This window comes from Cucumis melo, chromosome 7 (assembly GCF_025177605.1).
Source record: "Cucumis melo cultivar AY chromosome 7, USDA_Cmelo_AY_1.0, whole genome shotgun sequence".
NCBI classification, from domain to species: Eukaryota; Viridiplantae; Streptophyta; class Magnoliopsida; order Cucurbitales; family Cucurbitaceae; genus Cucumis; species Cucumis melo.
This window is the reverse complement of record NC_066863.1, coordinates 27,095,977-27,117,305: the sequence shown is the minus strand read 5'-3', so window position 1 is coordinate 27,117,305 and position 21,329 is coordinate 27,095,977. Positions and strand designations below refer to the sequence as shown.

Genomic DNA, 21,329 nt, shown 5'->3' with positions numbered 1-21,329 from the left:
AGCCACTCTCGACAGAATATTGCTTTTAGGCTATGTTTACAAGTTAGAAAAGTAATTCATCAATGGTAATGTAAAATGTGGGTCACAGTTAATTACTTTTATTGTTTGTTTACTTGTTTTCTTGTAATGAGATGTGGAGAAATTTGTGATCAGCTCTTTTAATTTGGTTGAGGAATAAAAGGCATTTAATCCCATTGCAATTGAAAATTACGTCGAAATTGCTATATTTACTGTTATCTTTATCGTTACCGTTGTAGATATTGTTATTGTTACACTATGAAAATTACGAATTTGCCACGTTCACTGTTATCATTACTAAACGGTAACAGTAAATTATTACAGATTCATTGTTCTAGGTAAATATGATTAAAGAAAACAATCCAATCTTGATTATAATTTAGGCTATTATGATTTATTCATCAAAGTAATTTCATTTCGATTACATCAATTTTTATTATGGTAAACGTGGCTTTAGTTGTACCATCTTTTACCCTCACTTTCTTTAATATAACAAAATAATATCTTAAATTACAACCAAAGTTACATACATATGGATTAGATGAGAGAAAAATCCATGATATATAAATGATGACAACTATTATCTTTAATCATATAAGACTATATGTCATGCACAAATCGAAAAATATTGTATCATTATAGGAAGTTCGGTGGAGCGTATCTTATCCAACACAAATCGTATCAAAGTATTTAGTCATTGTAATCCATATAGTTGAAGCTAATCATACAGAAAATGGACCTAAGCGAATATAGTTTGGCTTGGTTTATTAAAAAGATGAAGAACCAAAAACCAATTGCACCAGCCGGGAATCGAACCCGGGTCTGTACCGTGGCAGGGTACTATTCTACCACTAGACCACTGGTGCCTTTGTGTTAAGAATAAGAGATTTTTTTTAAACTAATTTTGAATCCATCGAATCATGAGAAACTAAATTTGTGGAATAATTATGGGAGAATATCCGGCGAAAGTGCGGCGTTCATCTCGGTCCTGCTTGCTTCGATGCTCTCACTGCCGAACTTATCCAAACACCTAGATAAACTATTGCTTTTAACTTTACCAAGCGGTATGTAACTTCTAATTTCGATCAAAATTTTATAAATATCATGATCCATCACAATAGAGCAGAATTGTAAGCGAGTTCTTAGAAGACAGCATATGATGTAGCTCTACATGTTGATTTTGAAAAAGTTCATTCCCTTGAATTTGTATTGGACCAATTGTCGGAAAAAGAGGAGATATTGAAAGCAAAGATTCCATGAAAGAGTGGCTGAAGACTAAAATATTCTTTATATTATTGTAGGGAAGGATCATGTCGAGAGAATTTCTTATTGTTTATGATCTTACCATCGACAAGAATATCATTTTGACTAGAAAAGTGTTTAGGTATAACACCCCTCTTTGTTCATCCCATCAAATTATCCAATCAAAACTTGTCTCGTAGTAAATTCTGTTTTTTTCTTTTTTGAAATGTTTTAATTTTTTTTTTTTTTTTTTTTTTGTCAATGATGTACAAAGATAGAATGTGAGATGTATCCAAGTATTATGGAATCATTCTAGGCTACCTATCCCAAGATAAGCACAAAACCCGAAAGATGTGAAATATGAATGAGACAAACTTACACCATCGTATTTTATTCTTTAATTTGTATTCAATCAAATATACAATCACAAGAAAGTGGAAGGAAAATGATAAGAAAGATTTGACCTCATTTGATACACACAAAACTCAAAGCAGAACTCAACCCACAAAGAATGACTAACACAAGATTTGGTAGAAAAAGAAAAAGAAAAGATATAGCTTCAAATAATAAAATCTTGGGTTGGATGCAGATCTTTGAATATTTAGTGATGTGTCCTATCTAATCTTATAACCTGAAAAACAAAGCAGAAGCTCTTTCACAACTCTAACAAGATGTCGGATGTCATCGGTAACTGCCGTAAGGTGGCTGCTGAGGGGCATAACCACCAGAACCCATCATTGGGTTGTATACACCGGGCATGTTCGCTCGAGGTTGCTGCATTTGAAATCCTTGTTGCCCCATACCCATATTCATGCTCATGCCACCCATGGGTTGATTCATACCTCCATAGCCTCTCATGCCCATCCCCATGCCAGGATTGGGGTTCATGCCCATGCCCATGCCCATGCCCATTCCCATGCCCATGCCCGAACCGGATCCTGACATTGCATTTGGAAGTGGCCTTAACGCACTAGCACCGGCTCGGCCTATCCCAGAACCAGATCCCATAGCTTTACCCATGTTAATGGTAGATACGACTGGAGCTGTACTAGGCTTCTCCATCCTCTTCTCCTTCCTATTGAGGGCTTCAAAATCAACACCAATGTCCGCCGTTGGGTTTGCTTTAGCTGCACAAGGACAACTTATTCTTTAAAAAAAAAAAGGAGGAATGACGATTTATTATATTTTTTTAAACGTATGAAATAACCCAGTATGTTCCAAGAGAAAAATCAACACAATGAAGTTAACCTCAGCAGTGTGTAAATGATGTAATGAAAGCAAGAGGGGAAGACTCACGTCCAGATATGTTTAAATTGACAAGCCCTCTGCTTAATGTGTCAGACCATACTGTGGACTTGGTCTCAAACTTATTCTTCGAAGCTTGGGATGCAGTTGAAAGTGGTCCGGCTGGAGGATTTTGCTGAGAAGCCATGGATGTATAGTTTCCTGCTTGAGAATTAAAACTACCCATAACCTCAGATTTTACCACAGGAAAATTTGAGGTTTGGTAAGATACTTGAGAAGCTACTGGAGCTACTGAACCCTGTGGCGCATTGAAGTAGTTTCCACTAGGAAGATGAGCTGGAGGTCTTGTAGTTTGAAGCGTGTGATGAGAACTTGCGGGAACTGCAGAGCCATTATGAGATGTTCCAAAATTGTTGGGCTGTGCATTAGGTCCAGCATTTGGGGGAGCCATATATGATACATGGGCTGGTATTCCTCCCGGTGCCACAAACATACCATTGCCGAACTCTCTCCCTGGTTCTGTTTGATTTTGAAAATTCACAGCAGCAATATTTCCATCTCGCTGATAATTCCCCAAATTAGGATTTGACTGTGCAGGTAAGCCAGATGCAGCTTGAGAATTTGGCTGTACTGGTTGGTTTGATGTTGTATATGTGGGCTGTGAAACAGCAGCTGGTAAAGTTTCAGGAGGGAGAAGATCAGCCAGTACACCAATATTTTGATGTTGCAGAGTCTCTTCACGAGGATGGTGCAAATTTGGTTGAGGTTGAACAGGGACGTCTGGTTTGGAGTAAGTTGCTGCAGAAAATGATTCCCCACGTTGAAAATGTGTTTGATCTTGGACACCAGTGGAAGAAATGGCTTTAAAAGGCGAGTCACCAAATGGATCTTCAAAAGTCTGCATGAGCATACGAAGGTGCAAAATATTAATCTCTGCCAACAATAATACTTGATCTAGAATCCAATCTTACGAGGAAGCAATCAACCCAAATTTAAACTTGCATTCAAGAAATAAAAATTTTCTTTACATCATAAAAATGTGCAACCTTCCAGTCTGCTAGATCTAATAAAATCATGGTTCTACATTCTGACAATGCCAGGAATAAATCAATGAGAAAGCATCAAGTTATGGATAATGATAAAATTGCATGCATAAGCATGTTAACAATCAGTTCAAAATCATTTCAATGCTTTAATATTACCTGATTTTGAGTAAAGGATCCCACCGTAGCGCTTGTCTGAACATGACACTCAGAGTCTGCAGATGATGTTACTGGCCCAACAGGCACCAAGGCCAATGAGTCAAATAAATTTGTCTCCAAATTGCTTGAGGCATTTGGAGCAACTGAGATAATAAATGAAAAAAGAGAAAAAGAAGAGATGTTGAGTGTAAAGAATAAAGATCAGAGGAAATCGCCATACAATAAAATAAAAATGATGGCAAATACTTTTATCGACAACATTGTCCAACCATGAAAAAAATCACAAACCTAATGCTATGTAATATAATTCTTAATTCCCAAAATTTCCAAAATAAACAAGTATCTCCTTCTGGTATTTTACCACAACCGACAAAGATAAGCCAAAAGGAACTATCCTACTCCAGGAAGTACTAACGTCTTATTACAATTGATTAAAGCATGGAACAGACAAAAGGGGAGGTGTGACCAGACGTTCATTCCCAACCTAGGTAGCTAAGAAGCTTATGTATGGACTCTCAGTACTGATAAAGAGGATAATAAAATTCTATAGTTTGTCATAGACATTTGAAACCAAATTCTAACTCATGGTCCAACACTCCAAGCCATTACCACACCTTTTATTTCGAAAGATCTTCCTAGTTTTCTCTATCCGAACTCCCCACAATATAAAAAAGATAGTCTAGATCAGATGGATTAATTATTTTACTGAGAGAAGTACTCCAATTGGAAGAGAAAATCACTCACTGAAAGTACCCATTGCAACCTAACTCTTTTCGCAATAAGTAATGATGAGGCAAAACATAGAAAACCAAGCGCTTCCCATACCTGGAACTGAACCACGGGGGTCAAATTCATCAGAACCAACAGGTCCCTGGGGATGTGGGGATGCAGTGGTTCCATGAGTAGTTTGCTGGCTTGGAGTACTGGACACGGGTGGAGGAAAAGCTCTTGGAGCAGTAGTTGCTGGAGCTTCTACTTCTCTGTTTACAGATACACTGTACTAACTGAATGAATGGTGAACAAGACTAAAAGAAAATGTGACATCATTATCTTTGAAACAAAATCAGCACCTTTGACTAGGCACAGTACTTCCAGATTCATTCACAGCTTCTTCATAACTTGGTGGAGCAATATTCTGTTCTGAAAATTTACGTTCAAGCTGCCTATGAAACATTCAAATTTTGTAATGCAACATATTGTTACTTCTTAAGGATAAAAGAGATACTTCAAACGCAATGACTCCATCATCATATAAATATAAAATGAACAATGAAAATAAACGATTGAAAACTAACCTTCCAACCGGAGATGGCTCATCAGGTCTGGCACCATTGTTGCTGCAAGAAACAGGAGAAGCAAGGAAATGAGTGTTTTTCAAGAAAATTATACATTTACCAAACTTCATCTGCCAAATTGCAATGTTTAATACATAACATAAAAGTGGCTAAACTAAAACTAGATAAGCAAGAATATTGTCCTACCACAAGACATAAATAAAAGATCATATTGCAATTCATTGCGGAGGAATTTATTGATTTAATGATGTTTACTACTCTGAAAATGTAGAAGCAACAAGATAGAAAGAACGTAATTTTCATTTCCAAGAAAAGCTGCATGTCACGGTAGAAAGACAAAATATGTGCCTCATTTGTTTAAAAACAATATTTGCAAAGTGAGCAAACTGGCAATAACTATAATGGAATTCACTAATGTAATGGCTATCTAGCATCAATATTTTATATCTGCAGCAGGTGCCTACCGAGAAGAAACTTGACCATCATCATCATATGCACGTTCTCCATCTCTGTCAGAGCTCCTGCTCCTTGAACCATACTGATAGTCATCAATGTTTCGACTTCTTCCTCGATAATCATCATCCTTATAACCATCTCTGTTATAGCGTTCTTCATAATCACGACCATATGAATCCTCATTTCTGCCAGAACGGTCATCTCTAAAACCATAATCTCTTTCCCTCCCATAAGAATCAACATTTCTGTCTCCATCACGGCTTCCATATCGTCCTTCATAGCGGTCATCATATCCTCCTGAACTTGGTCTATACATACTGCCCATAGATGATGCACTGCGAAACCTGTGTGACACCATGGCATTCATAAATACTGCCAAAGTTATCCAATTGTTGGAACTGTTGTGTAAAAGCTGAAAGAACATTTCTATACAAAGTGATTGTGAAACATGTTATAAAATAAATCAAATAAACAATTTATCAAAAACAGAAAAAAAAAAATCAACTATAAAAGAAGTGTTACAAAATACTAACCATAAAATGAAATAGATTAAGCATGGCATATGTAGCGGCTTACTTATATTTTATCATTTTATATTTATAGAGCACTAACAAACATGATAGAGAAAAAGAAGTTAATTATTCAGGTCACTTGAATAAAAGAAGCACAAATAGTTTTCATTAGAAGCAAGTGTCTACGAAACAAGATCACCCATGGCTGAGGGTCTGAAATGAAAGATTGACACTATTAAATAAGATTATTGCTCCAATTTATTTATTTAAATAATTACTATTGTCATTATCTAGAAGAAATAAACTTTTCATTGATTGATGAAAAGGGAGCAAATGTTTAAGATACCACCTGGAGAGAAAATATAACAAGAACCAAAAGAACTAGTAATAAACAAGATATATGAATGGCTTTAAACCAAAAGATTACTCGTGCAATTAATAAGGTCAGGCTATGAAAAATGATAAAAAGAACGAAGAATTGACAAAAATATAAAATAACAGAACTTTGAGAGCTGACTCACTTGTCCCTATTAGCAGCAGCCTTCTGTCTGACCTCGATGATCCTTTCTTTATCATTTACAAGGGCAACAAGATTTTGAGATTTCTTTCTAACATTGTTACCTTGGTCCCTCCCATTGGAGTCGATGTATTGAAAATCAGATAAGGTCTGTCATCCAAAAGATGGTCGATTAATTAAAAAAGGTCATCAGAGAGCTAGAGTAAAAATAACAGTTATAGTGAATTGAGTAAGAAAAAGGTACCGATATCTGATATGCATGTTCTCTGATGTCGTCTATGACACGCTCTGATCCATGACCCACCAAGTACTCCAAAACGGTCAAGCCCTGAGAAAGATACAAGTTTGGGTAGGAATAAAATAGACATTCTCTTTGCATGCAATCATCTCTTGCAACTGTCAGTTCACAGGAGCAGTAGTTATTTCCAAGTTCTACTAATACAGCAACTTCTAGAAACCAACAAACAAACTCCACATTGACAAAAAAAAAAAAAAAAGGCAAAATGCAGGGCTTTTCTCTTTTCCTTTTTTGTTAGGGGGATGAAAGACCAATTTTTGTTGAGAAAAAGAATGTAAGAATACAAGAACATAAAAAAGGGAGGCCCCTTTTATTGTTTCTTTAACTCCAAAAAGTCTGAATATTTCATGACATACTTTTTCCCTGAATAAGTTTCTACAAGTTTTCTATCGACCTTTGTCCTTAAAAGCCAAAAAACAGGCATGTCAACATGAAATCTCTAAGAACCTAAGGGATGGACATGAGAAAAATACATTTATTCAGTTTTTATTTAATCTATAAAGAAGACATTTCAATCTTGTTATGATTTAATGGACATTAAATTTTTGTTTTAATTTAGATAATTTTAAAGACAAATTGATTGAAGTAATGAAAAAACAATGCTTGCAGAATGTGTTGGCAATGAAATCAACATCTTCCCGTTTGAGAAGTTTTTTTTTCTTGATGTACATGAGGCAGTACTTTTCTTCTAAAACCCCAAACCCTAAAAAAATAATAAAAAAATATTCCAAAACATCTTCACAGAAAGATGTTTAACCGAAAACTTATTAGGGAATTGTAACTTACATATTCAGGTATTCAGAGTCACAAACAGTAATATTTATCAAAAGCGTGTTGAACTAACAAGGGGAAAAACTATACAGAAGAGGGAATAAGAGCTTCCATATCAAAGTGGAAATTTTAAATTTGTTCAATCTTCAACATACGGTAATCCTAATAGTTGAAAGAAAAAGGGAAAGAAATTGCTAACCTTGTAGACATGCCTCCAATTCTTGCCGGTATCGTTAATCCGCTTCCAGAGTATTCCCATGATCATTTGATATTCATGACTGCATGGACATTTGGAATGAGTTCTTCCCTGGTGTAGAATATTCAATCTAAAAGCATCCACAAAAGCAAGCCTATGCTTACTAATTTCTAGTTGCCTGTGCTATATCTGCAAGAAGGGATCCATGAGGACCCCAAGGCTCATTGCTAGTGGCATCCAAAACCTGGAAAGGGGAAAGAAAGGAAAAGGTAAAAATACGGTTTGGCGTCAATAGAATCCATGCTATAAAAGTTTTCATGCAGAAGTTTGAAAAGCCTTTTTTACAGTGAATTTCACAATATTGTTGGTCAAGTATTAATTACAATACTATGGTCGATAACTTTTTTGTTAATTATTTATTCCAGCATCCATAGCTAAGAAACTTCTTCAATCCCTTAGAAATCGTGCATCAATTAGGTTTCTATCTGACCTAGGGTATATCATTGAAAAAATGTGTGACAAATGATCCTAAACACTCTGATCTCATTCTTTAAGACAAAATAATTGAAGCAATACAATATCACTTTGTAATAAGAAAACAGATGAGCTGAAAAGGCATACCTTCTGCTCTATTTTAGGAATTTTGAGCACGGTCTTATTGACCTCTCTCTTTCTGCATTAAAAGAAGAGGGAACCTATTAGGAAAACCTAACGAGTAATGCATAGGGTATAATTTACAAGATCAATGAATAATTGAATAAAAATGAATTTTGATGAAACAAGACCACTAATTTAAAATCTTCAGTAACGATCGTTTGACGAAAATTAATTAGATTGCCAAGGCAAGTAATTGTGTGTCTTGACTTAAAATCAAGAAATTAAAATGATGCGATCAGAGCATCACAGGCGAAGAAGATAGCTTACAAGTCTCTAACAGTTTGATCAAAGGCCTTCTTCATCTTAGCAAATCACAGCAACAACCAGATGCCCCTAGTTCACCTGTTCAATTAAAGCAAAGGTCTTTTTAATCTATGGTTATTCCATTCCACACATACAAAAAGAGCTCAATATCAAATATAAAATGTAAATGTCCAAACTTTAGAAGAAACATAGCAGTAAGAGTATGATCAGGTAAAATACAGGATGAATGTGGCAATGTTCCATGCTGCAATGGATGTTGTAGAGAAGATCATAAATTTTAACTCAAACAAAAACCAAAAGAAAATTCAATCATTAGACCAGGCTAACTGCCTAATTGACCCTCCAACTCTAGGACTTCATTTACCGTATAAACTTGAATGATTGGGAAAGGTGAGGAATCACTACTATTCCAATGATCTTCAAAAATCAAATGCAGGTCCATTGCTCATAGTAGAGATAATTTAACGGAGTTATTGAAACATGGAAAACGTGGGAACATACTTTCAAAATTCATAAGGTGCCAAACCCATCTAACAATCTGGCAATCATATTTGGATTCGCTCACAAGTATTTGTTCATGAAGTATCAAGCTCTAAACAAAAGTGTAATGACCACTAAGCTAGGAGGGTAAAGTTCGTACTTGTGAAATTGTCTATATACCCAACCTAGCCACATTGCACCAATTGGAAACAACATCCCACCTAACAAGATAAAACCCTTCACCTTCCTCAACAACTAAAAAGATCATCGTGATTCAAGAAAGTCAGAATGTTGTCCCATTAAATTCAATTTCTAACATATCATGGAGCTAAGTTACTCGCCTTCAATTAAAGCATTCTGTTTTTGCCTAATACCCTTACATTAAGCCCTCTAATTAATAAATAATGTAGCAGTGTAAAGGATCTGAATTGGTGGGTGGCTAAATGTTTGACTTTTTTAGATACAGCCCTCGAGAGATTTATACAACCACCAGAAAAATGAATGAATTTTTTTCCCATCTAGACATTCACAACCTGCTGCTAAAACTCCAAACAGATCTATGAAAAGGATATAGACCTATGAACCAACACGAAAAAATAACAACTAATCATATAAAATCAGCTAAAACAAAAACAAAAGAACTCCCATATGATACAATCATAACCCACAACATCACATGGTCAAAACAATTACTGGGGAAAAAGAATTCTTCTCATGAGAAAAGCCTATTGCAATATCTACAAAAGGGTGTAAGCATAGAAATCTTACGAGACTAAAGACGCAAAAGGGGTAGCTGAATCAACTTGGTTTAGCAGCTACCCAGAAATTGTAGCACAAAAATCAGCAGTAAAAAGGTCGAAGTAGATCTGAATCACAACCGAACAACTATAAACCAAAGAAAAACGTAAGAAAACAAGACCCAATTGAAAATCAAACAAAAGGGTCACCTGATCGAATCGAGTACAATAAGTGGGGTTGAAATTAGAAGGCGGATCTGACGCTTGGAAGAAGAAGGTTCAGGACTTTGTTTGAAGCTGCGAAGAATTGTATGATGCCGCAGTTAATCGAAGAGGAAAGAGAGGGATCTCTCTCTCTTCCCCTCTTTCTCTCTCTCCCTCTTGAAATTTGAGGATTCGTTGGAAATGAGGGAGAGATGAAATGGGAAAAAAAAAAAACTTGAGAGAAAAAACAGCGCAACTAGCCGGCTAGAACATTTGCACGCAGGGAATAATAAAAAGCCAAATGGGTTTTCAAATCAATCATACTTATTTTTATTGTAATCATATATTATATTCTCAATTTCCACAAAGTATTCAACTTTGCTTCTTACGTCCATCCACACTTTCAATTCACCTCATCCTTTTCAATCTTTCCTCCCAGTCCCACAAAGTTAACATTTTTATCTACCAACAAATTTCTAGTATTGTCATACATTCTACTATTTTGAAAGGTCATCAAATGAACACCTATTTTTTTTATTTAATATTTTTTTGTATGGACTTTGAGCTTTGATAGTACTAGAAATTTATTTCTTTGATGAACATACGTCACCATCGTTTAATAGTTCAAATATTTTGTAATATGTTAGTGACCAAGAGGTATACAGTCTAAATCCTTCTACCCTAATATACTAAAAGAAGATATTTCTATATTAAAAAACAATAGATGGACTATGCACTCTATATTTTGTATTATTGTATTCATTAAAAAACATTTGTTTTCAAATATAGCAAAATGAATAAAATATTTATAAAATATAGAATAATTTTAAAATTTATTAGTGATAGATATCGATTGAATGTGGTGTCTATCATTTATGAATTCTAAAATTTTGTTACATTTTGTAAAATAAATTAGTGGTTTTGTCATTTGAAATAAGTTTCTTTAAAAATTCATGTTTACATCGTCAAATGGAGTATGCATTTATAATTAATACACTCCTTATTCCTTACTTTTTCTAAGTTCGAAATGAATTAGTTGGATGAATGACTAGAAAATTAGGAGAAAATGTCAAATGACTCATTTTTTGTTATATATATTGAATGACTCTTTGTTGATGTCACTTTCGAGTGTAATTACCAAATTACGCTCATGTGCACATGAAAAAGACGTCTCACTCACACTCATCTCGCTCAATCTTTCTTTCTTAATCACAAATTACTACTCTATTGCACAAAAATCAGCTTTGCCCTCACTCAACATGGGTGTCTCTTTTGGTGTCACTGGTGTAGCCAGTGCTAGCCTCGAAGGAGTTGGTCGTGGTGTGATCGTGTTGGGTCGCGTCGATTCTGTGCGAGATGTTGCGCTGATTTCTTCTTTAGCCGTTGGGGGTCTTGTGAATGGTGCCAAGAGAGGATGTGGCAAAGATTTGGAGAAGTCAAGTCGTCGGGAATGTAAGAAAAGAAGCAGAAGAAGAAGGCAAAGAAGAAGATAGTCGAAGGCAAAAAAACCAAAACAATCAATGTCGTAATTTCATGCAAAAAGATATTATTGTAAGAAAAGGAAACATTTTTGTTTTTTTTTTATTTAAATATTTTATTTTGTTTCTCGACAAAATTATGCTTAGATAATATCTTTTTATTAAGAAAATATTACCACTAGTTATAGTGACGTAGAAGAAGTACTTTAATCTATAATCAATAACATAAAACGTTCAAGTGTCTAAAATAACCGTAAGATTTATTATGCTTACGTTGTTTTTAAAATTATAAAATAGAAAAGTAAAGACTACACACCTCTTGACATTTATTATAATTAAAATCAGTCTTCACAACTACTTTAGGCCACTTTTTCATACCAAATTTCATCAAACATTTAATAGCTACTCATGTTAAGGGGTGAAGATGAGTAGATGTATTTCCTTTTCTTTTAACCACCCTTTTTAATTTGTTCAAATCAGACACAACTTAGATCATTAATATATCAATATAAAATTTCTAAAAAAACACGTACACATCGATTTAAAATTCTAACTCTACTTTCTTTATTTGTTATTAGTAATAAAGTTTTCTTAAGTATGGCTTCTTGACGACAATGAGGAAGAATGCAATGTAGAACAAAATGCAGTACTTTCAATGATAATCATAATCAACTTACTCAAAAACATAATCGACAACCGTAAAAGAATTTCATGGTTTACTTTAAATACTCGAAAGTTAAGAACCCACACCTTTAATTTTAGGAATCATTCTTTCATTATTTTAAAAGAAATTTCATTCCATTTCCCTCCATTATTGTGGTGTGGTGGAGCACCATAAATTTTAAACAATACTTTTCTAAATAATTTTAAACTTTTATTTTCATGTCACCATAACCCTATATTCAAATAAAAATGATCAGAATGTTTGGGAGTGCTTTTTTCTATATCATCAAATCTATAATTTGAGTAGTTTTCATTAAATCTAATTAAATAATTTATTTTCTATTGTAAGTATTTTTTATTTGTAAAGTCAATCTAATAACAATATGTTTAATAGCACTTGAAATGTGTTATTAATTTGTTTAACTTAAATCGAGCTTTTTACGATGTTTTATAATTTTATTTGATAATTTTGTAGGTCTCAAACTTGGAAAAGGTAGAATTATCAAGTGTTGGAGCACATTGTAAAGCTTAAACTGATCATTTGAAGGTCACTAAAGGGATGACTAGGTCAAGAGAATGTGCAAAAGAGAATAACGATTGAAGTTTGAGATATTAATGTTGTGTCGTTTAATAGGATCAACATGTGTAGTGTGCCTCACGACACTCTCAAAAAGTTTATAAATATGTATGCACGTTTTTTTTCTCGTTCAAAACGTATCACCTTCACTAAAAATAAATAAACTCGACAATATAATACATTCTCCTTTTTTATTTTGTTTAATTATAAGTTTATACATTACAAATAAATTGAAGTACATACACTAATTAACCCAAGGTTGGATGGACAGATTTTGACGTCTAATTTAGACGGTGAAAATTTTAATATCAACTTCAATCATCTTTTGCCAAAATTCAAAATATCAAACTCTGCACTTCAAAAATATAGCCATGAATATATCGAGAGGATATCAAATTTTTAATGGACATTTATGTAAATTATCGGCCCATTTTTTTTTCCATTTATGGATCTTATCAAACATATATAAACAATATATTATATATATATATATATATATTCCAAACTTATTTAAATTTTAGAGTTGGAAATAAAGAAAAGGCAAAGTTGACATAGACAGTTGTTCTCAGGAATTTTGTTGACAAGAAAAGTTATAAAGAATAAAGGAAAAGTAAAAGCATATACAAATATAAAAAAAAAAAAAAGAAAGCCATTAATTTTATGAAGTAAAAAGATGTTAAAATGAAAAGTCTAAAAAAAGTCTTAAAAGGACAAGGAATCACACTTCAAACCACAGGGTATCAATGAGATATGGTCATATATGTATGGTGTGTATTATTTACCACATATATACCTATACCTAAATCTGATGCAAAATAGAAGAATATACACAAAGTCATACCATCACTACTTCCACAAAAAAAAAAGGTATCCAGGTTTGTCATAATTTGTATATGTGTTTTTTTAATAGAAAACTTGAAAATTGAATGACAATATTTGAAATGTGGTTTGGGAATAAAAAGTTGCAAATTAGAGCACAAAAATATGTAAAAAACCGAATGAATTTTTGCTCAACCTACCAAAGGAAAACCAAAATCATTTTTGCACACTTCTATGTAATAGTAATGTTACTATCATATAAACGATGGTTAAATATCATAATCTCATAATCTCATATTTAGAATGATTTAATGATGGTTTAAACTTCATAACTCAAATTACAATTACAATGACGTACTTCAATTTGAGGGGAAGAGGATTATCCCTTTACTCAAACACATGGCCCATTATATAAAGCCCATTGATGTAGGCCCATTTTGATTTATCAAATGAAAAGGCCCAATGGTTTCCTTTTGAAATTTCACTCTTGACTGATGTGCTAGTTTGGATCAAATGATCTTCCAAAACAAATCCTCTTACATATATATGTAGTTATGTTTTTAAAATTTCAAGGTTCTTACCTATATTTGATTATGAAAAATATATGTTTTTTTTTTAATTAAGAAGTTTAACACAGTTCGTAGTTGATATCATTCGTTTAGCATCTTTGGCGATGATTGAGGTGAGTTTTTGTCATTGGTCCTATGTATCGTTCGTGAGAGTGTATACGTTAGTCTTTTTGTATCTAATTAGAGGACTTTTTCTTTTATGAAATATGCTGTTTTTTTGTTACCTAATGGTTATATTCCCTTCTTCGGGAGGGTGCTTGTAATTGTGTTGGGTGACTAATGAAGTTATAATCTCATCAAATAAAAAAAAAATCCCCTCTTTTTTTTTTTTTTATTTTAGTGTGTCGTTGATATAAAAAATGTATGAAATTTCACTTCTCAATCTAGAATTTTCATTTTTCAATTTTAAACCAATAACAATTCAACTTAGACCTCCTATAATTTTCGAGGTTAAAAATTCAATTTTAGGTGCCGTTTGGTCTACTAATTTTTGAAGTAGGATAAACAACTCAATTTCAACCGTAAGACATTATTGAAATTTGACATTTATCGAGTAATTTTGTTTTTCACATTATTTTTTCTATTGTTTAGATTTATCAAGGAATTTCATCTAATTTTCTATCTATACGTTTCTCTCTTAATTTACTTTTTACAATTAATTTCATACCCTAACACAGAAACTCACTGATTCTAGATTTAATAACTCTTCATAGGTCAAATGTCCTTTTAATTATTCCTGCACTTTGAAATTTGTTCTATAATTATTATTTTAGTGTACATTTTTCAACGATATATAGGAGTTTTAAACTTACCGACCTCAATATGAATTAAGTAAGGTTGTCTTTTCTATTTTACTATGCTATGAAAGTTGAAAATCTCCTTATTAATTTCAATGATGTTGATACTTCTTTTTCTTTTACATTTTTAATAAATCTTAAAAAAGCCTATCATAATTAAATTCATGTTTTAATTATTTTCTTAACCTAACTAAAAGTATTATTATTATCAACCTAACCATGGAGACTAACTTTTAAGATTTATAATTTATTATTTTTCTTGAAAAACTTCTAAAGATTTGTTGGGTGGAATAGTATTAATTCTTTCACATCCATATATATATGGGTTTAGAGAGATTCAAATAGAGTAAGTCCTAAAATACATAATTATCACTAACTACCATTTTTGTTTTTAAGTGCCATGGCCAATAATTAGTTCTTGCAACTTTCATTTCTTTCAAAGAAAGAAGACATACTCAATATATAACAAACTATATTATATATAGATCTAAATCATGAAAATATTTATTCCATACTTAATCTTCTTCCTTCTTAATTGTTAAATATTACTCGTGGCAAATATTCAAATGCAACTTTTTCTTTTTACTATAAGAAAAGTGAGCTTCCATGATATAAAAGTGAGGAAGAAGGAAAAAAGTGTTATAAAGAAAAAATGTGCATTCTTTTAAGAAAATGTAGAGTTTTGGTATTTTCGTTCGTTTATAATCATTTAAAATTTCACTAATTTAAGAAATTTAATAAATACATCAATTAATTTAATTAATTTTTAAAAATAAAACAGGAATAAAACCCATTTTCTTTAAAAAAAAAAAATGACATAGAGATTGGTCAAAATATTAAACATATAAAAGAAAGTAAAAACAAAACAAAACAAAGGGTTGATAAAAACCACTTAGGAAAAGTGAGAGAGCGTAGAAAAATAAAAAGTGAAAAAGTAAAAATAAAGAAAGCATTTTTGATTAGATAAAATTTAAACATAAAGTTGTAAGATTCTAAAAGCAATTTCAGTAACATTTGACCAATTTTTTCCTTTTTTTTTTTTTCTCTAAATATAAAATAAGTAGATTAGGTTAAATAGCAAAAACACCCATAAATAAAATTTTATAGTTAAAGTAATATTTTACCCTTTTATAATAATGATGATAAATTAATTAATAATTGCAACATAGTTAAGTTGATTCAAACACTAATTACCATTTGAGAAAATTTAAGAATTGGTTTATTCTATAACTAATAACTTCTCAAATCAAATTTAAATTAATTTTATTACGTATAGATTTGAGTTGAGTGAAACATTGATGAAATAAAAAATAGGATTATCTTGAATTAGAAAAAAAGAAATCTACTATAACATTACTGTCTCTATTTAGAAAAAGTAAAATTAAAAAACAATGTATAAATAAAATATATAAAAATGATCCTAAAGAATAAAAAAGTTGAAAGTACTAATAAAACATAACAAAATTTTAAATTTTTTTAACAATAGACGAGGTAGTCTCGTAGATTTTAAATTTTATTATATTTTATAAATATGTCTTTGTATTTTGCCATATTTTAAAACGTTCTTAAAATATATTATATTTTTTTTAATTGACAATTCTATCCCTTGTGGTTGTGGACTGTCAAATTGGGTTCACCAGCTAGCAAGAAAACAACATTTTATGATATATATATATATATATATATATATATATATATATATATATATATATATATATATATATAGGCATGAAAAAGTCTAAAGTCTTCAAAGGTTATCTTAGGGGAAAATGTCCAAAATGGCCTAATATTATTTTGGATAAATTTGATCTATAAAGAAAAGAATAGTGACCTTTTTTTTTTCTTTTTTTTTTTTTTCTTTTTTCAATTTACTTAAATAATTATAAAATTAAAAATCGAGAAGAAACTGACATTTGAGGGGGAAAAGTTCAACTTCTCTTTCCTTTAAAAAAATAAAAATAAAATCAAGATTTTGATAATTTGGATTTCTCAAATCCTTTTGATAGCTGTTTATTAATTTTCAAAAAGATTGATTTGATAATTAATAATTGAAATAATGGGTTATGGAAGAGAGAAAGAACCAATAATGTGAACAAATTAGGGTTGAGTGTATTATTATGTTTAGCTTTTTTGAGTTAAAATTGGTTAACATTCTATATGATTAGGATTGGTTTATGTGTTTTTCCTAAAATTAGTTCATAATGAGACTATTTTGTTTGGTGGCTATAAAGTTGAAGATTAAAAAACTATCTGCCGAACAAAACCAAACAACAACAATAGACATTTAAGACAACATAAGTCTTAGTTTTTTTTGCTTTGAAATTTAACTGAGATTTCAAAATTTGAAATAAATAAAATACCATCAAGAATTTTAATTTTGATAGAAAATTAAATACAATTCTGTCTTTAATAATTTTAGAAAACGACTAAAATTTGCTTTTAGTGACCACAAAATTTGTAAGTTCAATTTTATCAAAATTTTTGAAAGGTAAGTAGGAAAAAAGTTAGATTGTAAATAATGACAAACTTATGTAGATGAATTAATTATAATCTTATCCTAATTATCATCACTCAACCAATCTAAACAATTATTTGAGAAATCCTAAATTTTAAAAAAAGAAACAACGACAAAACTTAAAATAAGGTTTCTTCAAACGTTATATTATCTAAGTTCCAAAGTAATTTATTTCACATTTTTAAAGATATATATAAGATCGAAATATTCAAATGAGTATATATATATATATATATTTATATACTAATTGAGTTTTATTTAGATTAAGGAGTTTAGTGAGGATTGTGTTAGTTAGGTCAAGAAGGGACTAAGTTTGATTTTTCCAAGCCAATAATTGAAGTATATATATTATGATCCAATACAGCTGTGAGTGTTACCTGCTCCACCAAAGTTGAAACAAAAATATATATAGGTTCTTATCAAAATTCCTTTGCTCATTATTATAATTATACTCCCAAGTACTTTTTTTTTTTTTAAAAAAAAAAAGAAGAAAGAAAAAAAAGTACTATTTTGGGTTTTGAGTGTTTAATGCAATTCATCCTTTTTTTTATGTTTTCAAATGGCAAAATTTTGTTTGACTTTTTCTTCTTGCTTCTCATCTCTTCCATGCCTATATTTATATAAAATTTTGTTCATTTTTCTTCAAATTCACATGCAATGTTAGGTTGAATTATTTAGATTGTATTCTACAATGTGAAATATATTAGGTTTTCATATCATTTATATTTAGTTGTTGAGAGTTGGTGGCTATAATAAAAAGTGAAAAAGAAAAAAAAAAATCAATTCGAGTACCAAATTCATATTAAATTTTGTATTTAGTGAGAGTATATGACTATGACATTTAGATTTCAAGGTAACTGTGAGAATAAAAAATAAAATAAGCTTTTTGAGTATATATATATATATATACAGTGATAGATGAAAAACACACTCCTATTTATTTAATTGAATTAAAAGTTGAATTATATCAAGGGAAGAGTACTAATTAATCTGATAGAAAATTTTGGGATAAGGATAGAAACTTTCATGAAGAATATTTGTCCCAACTAAAAGTTAGGTTTAATGAATATAATAAATGTGTAGTTGAGAACAAATTTTTCGTTTAAGGTTAAATTAAAATTAACACTTTTAACTACAAAGTTGTCGATATTTGTGGTTCGAATTTTTCTAACTTCAATATCGTTGTACTAAAATAATTAGCAATAAATCTTAAACATGTAATGATTTATTTTTTATTTATTATTTGTTAGTAAGGTAAGGAAGAAAATTTAAGATGTTAGTGTAATATGACTTATTTAAGATGTTAGAAAATTTACAACCATCAAATGGGATGAGCAAACGTTGTTAAAATTACCGTAATATTTTATTAATTTCTTTAATCTCTTATGATATTAGATTTATTTATTTTTTTCAATTTAAGACATTCTTAAGTTTAGTTACTTTTTGGTAGGTGAAATGTGAGAATTCTTAATGAAATTGAGTTTCTATTAGGCATATCTAGTAGGGGTAAATAAAGAATATACATATATACATAGGTATATGTGTCAGGCTGTCAGTAACTAAAGTAATAAATATCTTGGTATGTAAAGTGTGTGTCTATATATATATATATATATATAAAGGCCAATCCAAATTTTGAATTTGGTTCATAAAGTTTATTGTATTCTATTTTGATACTGAATATGAAAATATTTTCCATTTTTTAACTTAAAAGAAATAAAATAAGTTATTTTCAAAATAATTAGTGCATTTTATGACCATTCAAAATAGATTTTATCAAAAAAAAAATTTAAAATCGCATTATTCAATTAAAGTTTATTAAATTGATATTTGGGTTGTACATAGATAAATGCAACTAATTGAAATAACAATTATCAATTTTTTTTGTTTTATATTTAGTAAAGGTTTAACCTGAATAAAATAGAATACATAGTTTAATTTTACGAAAATATTGAAAGAAATGTTGATGCAATATATGTTTGAAAAAAATTATCAAAACAAAAGATTTTGAAAATAAAATAGAATTAATAGATAAACATTTTGTGATTTTTAAACAAAATTTAACATCTCTTACTCGTTTATGTCTATGTACTAATGATAAAATCTCTGTAGATTTCATTAATAAAATTGTGCTTAAGACAAAAGTAAAAAACAAGTTAGAGATAAAAAGGAATATATTTTAGAGACAAAAATAGATTTAAGATTGAGTAAAGGAAAGAGTAAAAGAATTATTTGAGAAATATAGATATAAATGAGAAAAGAACAATGACATGTTTTTGAGAAAGAAAAAAGAGAGTTTGTTTTTGTTTGTGTTTATTTTTGCTCCTTTAGGAGGACATTGGTATGCCATTTCATGGTAGTTTATTCATGGAAATTTCTATAATTGAAAAATATAATACAATGTTATGATAAAGACAAATAATAATAATTGATATATACACTGTAATATTTGTAAATATTTAGGATAATTTTCTCTAAAACATTTAGTGTATAAATTAAACAAATTCTTGCCACACAATCATTATTAAACTTGAAAAGTACTCAAACTTTATGAATTAGAACATAAATTTTTCATCTTTTAAAAATTAAAAAAGTTCTTATGAAACAAGTTTTCTACCAAAAAAAAAAAAAAAAAAAAACCCCTCATTGTTTGTTTATTTTGAAAAAAGAAAATGAAAACAATTATAGGTAGATATGACTTTGAATTCACTCCATCTCTCCATGCACACATTGATTAACATTTAGACATGAAAGGAAAAGAAAGGAAAGAAAAGAAAAAGAAAAGAAATCAAAAGCTTTATTAAATGATAAATGGATTATATTGCTTGCCAAATTATTGTGCACAAATTATCAATCATGTAGAACTAAATGAATACAATGAGACATTGTTTTCTTTATTTAACATTTCTCAATCCAAGTTTTACTATTGGATTATACGTATAGAAAGAGATAACAAACAATTACCATACCAAGGAGGTCAAATAATTTGCCTCAACAAAGTGACAAATCTAAACGAGTAAAAAAAAAAAATCATCCCACCAATAACATGTATGATATGCATATGATGATCTCATATAAATTATGTGATTGTTAAACGTGACGAAACATAATCTTTATCTCAAATGTGTCTTTCACTTCAATTTTATTGGAAATTAACAATTTCTCATTGTTTTGTTATAAACACATAGTAGTAGTCAAAGTATCCAACTCTACAATCGTAGACATCTACACCTCTACCTTGTAATCTCACGTTTATTACATAAACCGCTGTAAAATTACTATTTTAAAGGTTAATGATTATGTTAGGGACGCCATATCTTTTAATATCTCTGTAACGTTATAATATTGTCCATTTTGCATAAACATCTCATTTAGTCATATCTTTTACTTTTTGTTTCATCCAAAGGTCTCGTACTATCGGAGTCGTTCTTCTTTACAAGCTTACGATCATTTTCCTTATAATTTGGCTATTCCTAATAATCCCAACTCACTGATTGGACAAGGAAACCCTAATGTTAAGCATTGGTTATCATATTCAAGACATGAATTTTGGCGAACTATTCAGTCTCATAATTCCCAATTAAAAAAAGAAAAAACTGAATGTTTTTAATAAGGAAAAAAAAAAGTGGAGTGCGTGGAGAAAATAATAAATGAAATGATCCCCCACATTCCACTCAATCTCTCACACACAAACCTTTTACTTCAGACCTCAACTCCAATTCTGAAGCAACAAAACAAAATCACACCCATATTCTCTTTCCCACAAACTACAACACAACATTTTAGAGACAATGAAATTTCCTCTCCACTAAAACAG

At 30.5% G+C, this 21,329-nt stretch overlaps 1 protein-coding gene across 4 annotated transcripts; it reads right to left on the bottom strand.

Moving 5' to 3' along the window:
- Positions 1-1,625: 1,625 nt before the first annotated feature.
- Positions 1,626-10,523, bottom strand: LOC103494512 (clathrin interactor EPSIN 2). 4 transcript variants are annotated; one of them, XM_008455714.3, is made up of 15 exons: positions 10,101-10,523; positions 9,922-10,019; positions 8,677-8,751; positions 8,374-8,425; positions 7,917-7,996; positions 7,756-7,834; positions 6,732-6,815; positions 6,492-6,637; positions 5,467-5,802; positions 5,003-5,044; positions 4,778-4,870; positions 4,533-4,702; positions 3,708-3,850; positions 2,557-3,403; positions 1,626-2,387 (listed from the first exon to the last, which is right to left on the bottom strand). In XM_008455714.3, the coding sequence occupies exons 3-15, from the start codon at positions 8,709-8,711 to the stop codon at positions 1,942-1,944; spliced, it is 2,553 nt and encodes an 850-aa protein (XP_008453936.2). In that variant the 5' UTR covers positions 8,712-8,751; positions 9,922-10,019; positions 10,101-10,523; the 3' UTR covers positions 1,626-1,941. The 4 variants fall into 4 exon arrangements, with proteins under 4 accessions (XP_008453936.2, XP_008453940.2, XP_050943260.1 ...); XM_008455718.3 differs by having other exon boundaries at positions 4,533-4,687; positions 10,101-10,400; XM_051087303.1 differs by lacking the exon at positions 9,922-10,019 and having other exon boundaries at positions 4,533-4,687; positions 10,101-10,393.
- Between the last annotated feature and the right edge of the window lie 10,806 nt (positions 10,524-21,329).